The sequence below is a fragment of the Gastrolobium bilobum genome, unplaced genomic scaffold (genome assembly GCF_033153095.1).
Source record: "Gastrolobium bilobum isolate Gb01-03AN ecotype WA unplaced genomic scaffold, APGP_CSIRO_Gbil_v1 utg10537, whole genome shotgun sequence".
In the NCBI taxonomy this organism is placed as follows: Eukaryota; Viridiplantae; Streptophyta; class Magnoliopsida; order Fabales; family Fabaceae; genus Gastrolobium; species Gastrolobium bilobum.
In genome coordinates this window covers 53,004-64,792 of record NW_026897921.1, presented here as the reverse complement: position 1 = coordinate 64,792, position 11,789 = coordinate 53,004, and the positions used below count along the sequence as shown (strand labels likewise).

At 33.8% G+C, this 11,789-nt stretch overlaps 2 protein-coding genes across 2 annotated transcripts; both read right to left on the bottom strand.

The window, feature by feature from the left end:
• Window positions 1-5,179: 5,179 nt before the first annotated feature.
• LOC133311465 (protein FAR1-RELATED SEQUENCE 6-like) lies at window positions 5,180-5,742 on the bottom strand. Its single transcript, XM_061512518.1, has 2 exons — window positions 5,731-5,742; window positions 5,180-5,509 (listed from the first exon to the last, which is right to left on the bottom strand). Exons 1-2 carry the CDS (start codon window positions 5,740-5,742, stop codon window positions 5,180-5,182), a joined length of 342 nt encoding a protein of 113 aa, XP_061368502.1.
• Window positions 5,743-9,840: 4,098 nt separating this feature from the next.
• Window positions 9,841-11,494, bottom strand: LOC133311464 (PAN domain-containing protein At5g03700). Its single transcript, XM_061512516.1, has 2 exons — window positions 11,102-11,494; window positions 9,841-10,839 (listed from the first exon to the last, which is right to left on the bottom strand). Exons 1-2 carry the CDS (start codon window positions 11,492-11,494, stop codon window positions 9,841-9,843), a joined length of 1,392 nt encoding a protein of 463 aa, XP_061368500.1.
• Window positions 11,495-11,789: the final 295 nt, after the last annotated feature.

The window sequence follows — 11,789 nt, the reverse complement described above, 5'->3', positions numbered from 1 at the left end:
AGTTTATTTCTTTTCTGTTTTTCTGCTTTTGTTGATTTTTGTTTTCTTTATTTTGTATTTTTCTATTTTGCTTTTTCAATATCATGTATCAAAAAAAATGAAAAGGTTCACAAGGTTGAAGTTAGAAAGGTTTCCCTTTATTTCCCGTGCTTAACTGGATGTGAACGGGTTGAAAAGGCCAAGAGTAAAGGGAAAAATTTGAAAGTAAAAGATTCAACATGTGTAAACTATGCTTCTTATTCTCGTAAGGTCTTTGCATACTTCCAGAAGGTGGCTATCCCTATCGGTATACCCCTTCTACCATGCTAGTTGGATACTTATATAGAAACCCATGGTTGTTAGGGCAAATTTGATTTAGGAGTTCAAAGGGGGTTTAGGCATTCAAAAGACACTGTAAAAGGGGGTTTGGACAAAGAGAACGATGCTTTCATTTTAAGAGATGAGTTGGGGGAGTAATTAATTCTATTATCCTATCCTATTGGTTCCTAACCCAAGTTCCCTCTTGGGATAAGTTATCAAGCTGTGGATAGGATAAAATGAACTCACCTGATAATTTTATCCTTTTTGTTGGGCTCACCAAATAGCAAATAAGAACCCACTAGAATAAATTATCCTATCATATTCTCCACATCGGGTGCACCAAACGGGTTCATATTAATTTTATTCAACCACACTAATCAAATATTAGATGTACTAAAGTTTCTTACAACCAGATCAATAAATTAATGGGCTTTAAAATATTTTTAAATAAATCATAACATGAGATTAGTTTTGAAGCTTAAAATTAATATGAATTGTTTAAAGCAATACTGTTTTTCTTCCAGAACATTACAATCACAACCACGCACAATAACAAGATCAATAGAAGGAAAATCAACTAAAACCATTTTAAAGTTAAACAAATAAATTTTGTCAAGTTTATAAATTAAAATATTTACTCTTTACAACTATATTTTTATTGTAAAAAAATGTGTAAATCAATTATTTTTGTAACGATTTTATTGGCATCAAAATAAATAAAGATTCATTAGGGATTGGGGATTGAAGAAATATGGCTCACAGTTCCAGTTCCATCAGGAGAGTAGTGGGACCCACAAACATTGGTGATGTTGGAGAATATTTTTAGTGCTGCTGTGAAACCTAATAATGGGATAAATCTTAAGTACTACTGTAGCACCGAGTGCTCAGTAGTACTTCCATCCAAGTTTTGACAATTGTATTATTTTCCATGTCATCTTTCTTACATGGCACTAAAATTTAATTTTTTTATTTTTTATTTTCAGCATGCCTCTACAATCAGCTATCGTTCCCTTCATCCCTTCACACAACAACTTCTATAACTCTTAGGTGCAGCCTTTCGCTGCCACCTTCCACCTTAGCAAGTTCGATCTTGACAGGCTCGCCGGAAAACCCATCTTTGCCAGGAGGCTCTGCTTGAAAATCTTGATCTACGCTGGTAGGAAAATCTTGATCTACACTGGTAATTTTTATCCCTAATTTTTATTTTACTTTTAATTGGTTGTTTTTATCCCAAGCGAACATTCCCTGTTTTTATGAAATTACAATTCATCTAGTGCAAAAAGAAACTTGCACTTGTTCTTTCCTTTTTCATCCTCATGATTTTCACTGTTCCTAGAATCTCAATCTTGTTTAGATCTCTCTCACCATTCGATCCAAGGTAAGGTAAAATCAAGCACCCATGACCTTACACGAATGAGTTTTTATTATTTCTGATTCCTAATTCCAATTCTCTTCTCTTTTATGAAAAAAGGTGTCCACCAAATACTCACCATAAGCAAGTTCATCAAAGGTTATGAGCACCAGTACTACGAGCTCTCTGCTAACCTCTCCCGCATATGCAGTTCATTGTCTCTTGCTTCTAACCAAGGTACCTTAAAAATTGAAGCTTTTCTTGTTGTTTGACTCAGTTTCAAAGGACCCCTTTTTCATTTTGCACCTATTTTTTTTGTATTGTTCTTTGATGTCTTGTGTTGCCTTTATGTGTTTTTTTTGCCTTTGTTGTAGCTTCATTGTTTTGATTGATTTTGAAGACATCATAGTTTGTCTATTATGAAATGAAATGCTTAGATTGGCTGATTGCTTTACTCTTCTTTCAAATTGTCTGTTAGATGGTGTTGAATTGACTATGAGCAAGACAATAAGGATTATTATCCAAAATTTATTTTACTAGAAATTATTTGAATGACAACAGGTGTCTAAAACAAGTGAAAATCATAATTTTGTGTTATTAAACGTTCTATAGCTATATGGTTTGATGAAGTATCCTACATCAACAATTTTTGATCGATTGAGTTAATTATATAAGTGGGACTAGGCACGTTCTTGGACTTGAGTGAAGTTTATTGGTTGTTGCAGTGCAATTGGATGATCCCAAGTGAAATATTTTTTGTCATATGTTCCCTTTGTTAAATAAATTCTTAAATAAATTTTCCTGCGGAGATGGAGGATTTAATTTACTGTGCTGGGTGTCAAATGTTTTCTTGACCATGCTTATGTGACGTGAAGATTTATTCAGGCTTATCATTTACTTTCACATTAAATTATGGTTGCTGAATTTTATTTAATCAACTCTAATTTCAGAACAGAAGCAACAAAAGTTTTCTGAGATCAAAGTTGGACTAGATGAAATTGATGGTAAAAAGTTGAAATGTTTGCTTACGTCTCCAGAGTTAAAGAGACATGGTTAAATCTTTACAAGAAGGTGTCACAGAGCAAAAGGATGCTTATGGAGACAGACAAGCTTGTTGAGGCTTCCAAGTCTCTTCAGATCAAATGTAGAGCTGTGGTCGGCAGGAAATAGAATTTATGAATAAGAGTTGCTAGTGCAAACGATCCTAATGTATAATGAATTATGTGATAAAATTCACTTGATAGTAGTTGTTTGTCAAGCAGTTTTATCTTTCTTCTTTTTAGTTTTTTGGATTGTCATGTCATTTGTAATTGTACAGTTCAATATCAAGCTACAATTTGATTGAGTATCAATTCCAAACCTTAGTTGCTATTTATTTTAATGCTCTAATTGATTTCTTTCCTTCTTTTCCTTTTGAAATTACTTGAAACATGTGTTATAAAAGTAAATTTGATGACTGCACACAAAATCAATCCATAATCAGCTCCAAAATAAATATATATTTGTGTTAAATGTCTGCAATATGAACTATTTATACCAGATACACTAGTTAACTTTGAGAACTTTGGTTGACAACAGTTCTGTAAATAGAAATGTAGACTTTCTCCTTAACAAAAAAACAGCACCAACGGCAAAAAATAGCTCTTGCACCAGTTACAAAAAAAGCACCATTAGTAACAAAAAAAAACACCAATAATGGATTAGATGTAATAACGCTTTGAGATATGCTTCTAGCTTGTGATATATTTTTCTTACATCTTTTCATCTCTAGTTGACTTTTCATTCTAGCATTTGTAACTCTTTTTGCTCGAACACGTTGCGGATCTAATACCCTTTTTGAATTTAATTTGCTATGCTCATCTTTCTCTTCGTCACTAGTCATATCATTGGCTTTAGTAGGTTTGCTAGTGAAACAGTCAACCAGACTAGTATTTTTGAACATCCTCTCCAACATTTTTATCCCTTGCTCTAGGTGATCTTCAACCATTTTGGTTGATTCATTTGTCAATGCACCCTTGGTTGCAAAATAAATGGCTTTCCTTATTATTTGGCTCATACGTAGATTAATTCTTTGTGCTGAAACCTCACAAGCTTGGGGTGGAATGCTATCACTTACATTAAAACCATCTTTCGCATCTTTTGTCCACCTCTTAAAGATATATTGATAAGGTATATGAAAAATATTGTGAAAGTTAAGTACCTTTAATACATGAAGATATAAGAGACGAACAGATTCAAACTTCTTACAACTACATTCAACCAAGCAATTTGTAGATTCAAATGCCACAAAATATTATTTTTCATCTCCAGATTTAACCAACTTGTAAACAAAGTAAGTACCATTTTCGTTGGTTTTTTCAATGACCACAGATGAAAATTCAAACAGTTCTTCAAATAATTCTTCAAAAATCACAAGAGTATAGACTTGTGTAGCTTGTTCGGTCATACCTATAAGTTTTTTTACCTGAGGAGGTGCATATTGATTGCATTCAAAGTCTTTTTGCAACTCTGACCAATGTCGACGCTCCAAAACTTTTTCATAACGAAGTAAATTGAGAAAGAGACATTGCTTTACAAGTTACTGTACGAAAAATATTATTCATACTCTCACTTCTTTGTGTTGATAACATGCCAGCTCAAAAATAATTCTTACTAAATCTTGAACACCAATTTTCCCGTAACTCATAGAATTTTTTCAACCATGAACATTTTGAAATGTCTACTTTTAGTGAGTAAACGTGCCCACACTTCTTCAAACTCTTGCTCAGATTCACAATTGTAAAGACACCTATTAAATAGAACCTTAAAGTCAGGTTGTCTCAAATAATATGAAAGATGTTTAGCAGCATTTTGGCTAACATGCCACAAACAAAGTCGATGTTGAGCTTTAGGAAGAACTCTCTTAATAGCTTTGGTCATTGCTTGACATTGATCAATAAAAATTATTTTAGGTTGCAGTCCACCTATTGCTTCCAAAAAAGATTCAAAAAGGCAAAAAAAATGATTTTGTTGTCTCATTTAACAAGAAAGCACAACCAAAGAGAACACTTTATTTATGATGATTTACCCCAATGAAAGGTGCACAAGTCATATTATACTTGTTTGTTCGGTAAGTTGTGTAAAAAATGACTACATCTCCAAAGTGACTATAATTTGTTCTTGATATGCCATCTCTCCCAAAAAAGTTAGTCATGCGATTTTCACGATCAACTTGCATTATGTAGAAAAAGGATGGATCATTTGCTTGTAATTTTTTGAAATGGTTAATAACACTTTGTGCATCTCCTGCTTCAAGAGTGTTGCTCCTTTTACTTTGTAAAAAATTATCACAATCATGTTTTAAAAATCCAACATCTTGGGCTCCTCCGGCAACTTCAACAAAATATGAATACATACCACATGGTTTTATGCCAGCATATCTTGTTCTTCATCAACATGTCTTTGGGATCTTAGTATAGCTCGCGCGCATGATTTCACAAGATCATGATTATGATCTGGAATGAATTTATAAACAATCCAATTATCCCTCTAAATTTTAAAACATATCATAGCTGGACAACCCATTCTTGTTTCTCTCCTCTTTACTTTCTTCACGTGTGAAGGATCCTTCAACCTTCTATATCCTTCTCTTCCACAAACAAATATTATTTGGCTTATGGTCCTATCTGCTAATCTTCGATACTGTGAGATAGTCAATTTAGCATATTCATTATAGAACTTATAAGCTTCATCTTCAGATGAAAACATCATTCTAATTTTTAGCTCATATCCATTTTCTTCTCTTGTCACAATCAATGGCATCTCTATTTGTTCATCGTCATGTTCACTTTCTGAAGTACTCACTTCACTAGATGACAACTGCAACTCAAATAACCAAAAAAAATTCGAATATTAAAAAAAAGGATAAGGGAACAAGAACCATAAAGCCAAAAAATCTCTAATTCTTTAGATGTTTAATAGCATTTTAGGAACCCTTTTAAAATTGGCAACAAGAACCATAAAGCCAAAAAAAAATAAACATACTTGTTTGCATGTTTCAATAATAGTCGAATGTTCCTATAAGTTAATACTTTACGCACCTGAACTTCCATTTGGTTGAGAATTTCGTTCCCTGCGTCAATCTTCAGTGGGCGAGAATTAACAGAGAAAGAAGATGGAAGATTGCTTAGCTAATCTAGAGATATCAAAACTTTGGTGGGTGAAGCAAAAAGACCAAATGCAATGACATGATATGAGGATGGAGCGACGAAATGTATTGTTGATTCTTTCCACAGATCAATCTGCTTATGAAGAAAACAAACGACCATCAAACAGATAGTATAAATGTCCCTTCAAGGTTAACCTCAATAAATGACATAAAGCCAAGTGTAACAGCACCTCACAATGCTTCGTAGTATAAGCGAGAATTCCTAGTGACTCCCCGTTTAGAAGAACAGTCAACACCCACGGGGACTTGCTACGACTTGCGCACAAAGGACTGCATTGGAATGGTTTCCCCCATACTAGCTAATATTAGCTGAAATTAGGATGAAGTTTCTTAGTGTTTTTTTCTTCCAGTTCTTGCCTTTATTTCCTCTTATTTCCCAAAAAGAAAAAGAAAAAAAGATGCAAGAAATATGAAAGAAAATGTAGTGGAACTTGAAATGAGAGAAAAAAGATAGCATCACCCGGGGAAAAGAGTGGCGGGAGTTACATGAAAAGAACCACCAAATTTTTTGTGAAAATAAAAAAAAAATTAAAATTAAAATTTTAGTGCAATGTAAGAAAGATGACATGGAAAAAATAATACAATTGTGAAAACTTGAATGGAAGTACTAATGGGCACTCAGTTCTACAATAGTGCTTAAGATTTATCCGTTATAATGGTACTACTTTTATTCAAAATGATATACTTGTATTATAAATAAAGCATTGATGGCGGGTTTTTTTTTTCTCTCTCTCCTATGTGCTGGTATGATAACATATTAGGGTTGGTGTCTAATTTCTATTGGACAAATATAAGGAATATATGGTATTTCTTAAAATATTTTGTAATATTAATCAATTCAAAGTAAAAGTTTAAGCTGTTGAGTGATGTTAGATTAATGACTTTATATTTTTTTAATACGTAATTTATATTTTTTTAACACATTCCATCACACGAGAGCTTATTGAACTTAAGAATAGATAATATATCATGCACAACCTATCTTTATTAAAAACTGCCATAATATTTAATAATTTTTATTAATAAAATGGAAACGATGAATATCAAACCCGTGACCAGAGGCTATCTAATGGTTTTATATTTCTCCAATTGCTACTACGAAAACGTGACTTGACTGATGGTACAGTGGGCTAGACTGGCACGGAAGCTGGAGAATGAGATTATAGTCAACGTAGATGCAAATGCAATAGGAATATCTTCTTCTTTTATGTTTTCAGAGTAAGCCAGCTTCAAACTACACTGTGACTTTTCCTTCTTTCTTTTTTTTCTTTTTTTTTTGTCCTTTCATATCGTAATTTATCAACAGTTTTAGAAACCATGTGAGGAGGATTATAATCATAATTGAAGCGAATTGCTATCTATGTAATTGTGTCAAGCTCAAATGAATATCATCAATATTTAGTTTTGGACGTTGTTCTTCATTTATAATTCCATTTTCGGTTTCAAGTTCACCTTTTGGTCTTATAGGAATGTAACATAGTGATGACAAACAGATAGTGATGGACCACGGGGGCAATCGCCTCCCCTCGAACTCATCAAATCTCTGTCTTAAATTCTATTAAAAGAAAGGTAATAGAATATAAAATTATCTTCTTGTACGAAGAAAATTTAGAAAATTCTTCAAATATGGCTATGTATTAACTTAACAGTGAGTTGCCCTGCCTAATTTAGAGTAAATTTTCAAATTTTTGCCCCCTCTCACAAAATTTTATGAATCCGCATTAGAGATATCATTTTTGTGAACCGGGAGAGTCAGGGAAAATGAGTTATGGCATAAGTACAGTTAATTTTTGAGAAAAGTGTACTCCCGTGCTTTGTTTCAAAATCACGTATGCCTCTCTGGTTTTTTTATATCACATATACCCTTGTGGTTTGTAAAAAGTAAAATATCATAGGGCACATGTGATAAAAAAACATACCCTTTTGCAAATCACAAGGGCATATGTGATATAAAAAAAATCAAATGGACATAGGTGATTCTGAAGCAAATCACAGATACATCTGTTAACTTTTCCCTTAATTTTTTTATTTTTTTTTGGGTAGACAAGTCCCATTAATGTTATATATCTTCTAATATATATTATATTTGTTGTTGAATAATCAGGGGTTAGAAGATAATTTAATGGTGCAGTAGAATTACCATTTACTGTCTTTGTAAGTAGACTATCAATAATAGGAAAGTAATACCTTTCGGTTGCAACTACCCATACCAGCTTCTTTAACACCCTTCAACTTTTCTCAGCACTAACAACCAAGGTTTATAATTGTATCATCATTTTGTAGAAGCTAACCATTTACTTCAGGCAATAAATAAGATGCCATTTATGCAACAAAAGTTCAGTATTTCTCGTTATGATTCATTTTGTAATATTTTTGAACTTCTTTTGTATGGTCATATAGTTTACCAAATCAGGATACTACTTAAAAGCTTTTATTTGCTGTTGGTTTACCTAATATATAGCTTTGAATAGCTGCTGCAGGAATCTAGCTGCTATTTCATGTAGTTTTATTGCTTTCAACTAACAATACTTACTTTAGCAAATCTTGACTATATCATCAAATTTATTATCCATGCTCATTTTAAGGTTACATATTGACACTAGCAACTAGAGGCAACAATTGATATTCAGCAAATATCATTCGTTTTTTTTATGTCCTTTATAGTGCTTTTGTGGTTTATAATCTTGTTCCATTAGGAAATGAGATAAATGCAATGGAACCTGCTCGCATACATACAGTGTGTTTTGTGCTATAGGTCTAGGATCTAATTTGAATCGGATTAGTTACGAACCAATGAACCGATCGGAATATTTCCAAAAAAAAAAAAATTTATCTCTTGACTCATTTAGTTATTTAGTTACTCACATATGAATGCCTCTTTTTTGGTTGAATGTACAGAACCATAGAGAAAGTATTGCAGTTATCATAGTAGATAGATTTTACCATGCAACTAAGGTATGCTTTGTTTATACTAAATAAAGTACCGTTAATTATCACTGTCTTAAAACCTTGAATAACAGATATTAATATAATACCTGCTGTTATCACGTTTCAAACTATTAGTTTTGACTATGACAGCAGATTTGTGCAAAGTAATAAAATGTCACACGCTAAAGTGGTTCTGCAAAAGCTATGCTATCCTATATTTTTACTTGAACCATATCACTAACATTATCTTTTCAACGTGAGAAATAGAGACTAGTCTTCCCCAGTATTGTGTTTCAGAGACCTTAGTAAAGGTCACTGAAATTGTATTAGTTGAGCATTTATGCACTTCTCATTTTATCTTCGGTACTCCATTATGCTACCCATCATAGAATATGCATAGTGAGAAGAGTCAGATAACATTTCCTTGAACCAATGACCATATCAGTTCCAAGACAAATGTACTTTCATATGATTAAGCTCTCTTTTAAGTATGACTGACAACACCAATCAAATGATGGTAGCTTAGTTGGCACATGGGAACTGAACAGGTGAGGATGAGAGCATGTGTTCAATCCTGGACCCGTCTCGAACTCTGGATTAGTCCATAAAGAACCTATGAGATTACCAGGAGGATACTCTCCATAAAAAAAAAGACCACCAGTTATTTGCAAGATAATTGAACCTCCTCATGACTGTTATGAGAAACACCAATATAATTTAGAGCAACCTTGCAAGGTGCACTTGTAAAAAGTAACCAGTTAAATGATTCACAAGAAAATCCACTATTATGAAGAAACCAAACATGTATACTTTGGAGATTGACGTTTTAAAAAGTTCACATTTCTGTTTCCATCATTGAATAGTAAATTTTGTATATATTGCAAATATGCAGCATTTTGTCTTCAACAAGAATTTTCAGTTACTTGGATACTCTATGAATGTGATTCTCTCAAAATCAACCAAAATTGTGTTTACATGTTTAAATAAATGATTTCTCTATTTTTTTTCACAGATGAATTCAAAATTAAACCTGGACTTGGCTTTGCTCATCTGCTCATGAAGTGCTGGCGTGAGAATGCAAGGTATGGCTTCTCTTTTTGATCAACCAGTATCCAAACCCTCCAACAAGAAGGATAATTATGAGTCCATCAACCACTCCCACCACAACCAATACCCAACTTTTAATATTATGCTGCTTATGATTCCTAACAGTTCCCTTTGGAACCTTAACCATATAACTAAATCCTGTGCCTTTATCTACCTGTTTGAGACCAAGGACTAGTCTATAAAGGTAGCATTCTTCCACCTTTGTGCTTGCATTCCTGAAATATAAAGCAGCAGCACATTTACAGTCTTGTAAGCATAAATTTTCACATGCTTCTTGGCTAATATTGACCCTTTTAGGAACATCCTTGAGCACACTACTTACATTATCTAGTTCTAGCATTTCTGCCTGTTTACCACTGCAAAATCCACCAGGAATTTCCCCACTGCAATCAGCACTACCCTTGTTTTCATTTGTCAAAAGCTGAATACACGAGCAGGTATTGGAGAATGTACATATTCCATAAGGTCTACAAGCAATTGGAAGATCACATGTGCTGTTAAGTGCTTGAAAAGAGGCCTCAAACTTTGCTTTCTCAGGTGAATAGTAATAGAGACCAAAGTTTCCTGTTTCATTCTTCAGTGCTAAAAATCTTAGAGGGTAAATCCCCTGCGATAGAATCTGTGCAATTTTCTTGTATTTGACATCAAACAACACCAACCCTCTTGAACTCAGCTTAACATATGTAATACTTCTATTCATGGAAGGCTGAAATTCCCAGTAAGAATACCTCAACTTACCAGAGTTCAAGTACAGAGCAACCTTGTTGTTCTCAATTTCAAAAGAGTAGAACAAGCTTGAGTTCCTTTGGGATGATGTCAAGCGAGTTGCCACATCAAGTTGCTGGCCCCAGAGCATTACATCCGTTGGAAAATTGAAACTCTGCCATTTTATATGGTTCAGTGCATCAACAAGCACTAAATTTCCCGTGCTCAATATCTGCAATCTCTGCTTCAAATTGAGTCAATGCAACAAATCATGTATTAGACCCTATGCAATGCAGCTTAATTGACAAGGTGGGACGAAATATAAGAATAATCATACTCTAATCTACAATAATTTTGAATCGTTGTAAAAATACTCTGTGCCATTTATTTATTTATTTTGTGAGGGTTATATATGAAATGATAGTTTGTATAAGTATCATTTTCCATTGACTATAGCTATGCATAACAAAAGGTAACATCATGTGCTGCTGCATAGTTTTTACCTTCACACCTTGTCCAGAAGTCCCAGTCTTCCATCCCACAAGCTCTTTTGGACCTTTCAGCCTTAAATCTCCATCATTTGTGAGCTCTAGCAAGCATTTCTCAGTGGTATAAAACCTGGAGTAATGGCCAGAATCCCACACCTTAACATCCCCAAGAAAAACTTGCAATGAGCATGAGTATTTCCCATTCATGGCTTCAATGCTCAATGCTACTCTAAAATTTGGTGTTGTCTGATTGGTCTGCACAAGAAAAGCTCTCCCTGTGAAATCCATGTCATACCCCATAGGAACTGCCATCATGAGTTGGTAACCAATACCAACACTAGAATCACAAAAGCCATAATTGAACAAGAGAACAACAAGGAGAAGAAGGAAAGGGAAAAGCTTCTTCATGAGTGGAGGAAGAAACAACAACAACACCAAGTTTTCTTTTTTCACTTTTAGAACTAATCTTTGATGATTTTGGGAGGTGGGTTTGCAGTGCTGTGGTGTGTTGAGGCCAGAATTGATGAGAGCAAGTGAAGGAAAAGGTAGGCATGATTACTGAAACTCTGCAAGACCCACCTCACACCTCCCACTCCCAAAAAGGATTTGAGCTTTCATGTTGCTCCTTGCATTAAACAATTACAAATTAATACACCATGTGGTGGGGTTGCTGATTACAACAAAAAAAATGGGCACAAGAATT

What these genes read in the sequence shown, in the direction of transcription:
- LOC133311464 (XM_061512516.1), bottom strand. Translation starts at nt 11,494, where the DNA reads ATGAAGAAGCTTTTCCCTTTCCTTCTTCTCCTTGTTGTTCTCTTGTTC. An exon ending in CTTCTGGACAAGGTGTGAAG is followed by an intron (nt 10,840 to 11,101) that starts GTAAAAACTATG and finishes AATTTGAAGCAG; the next exon opens with AGATTGCAGATATTGAGCAC.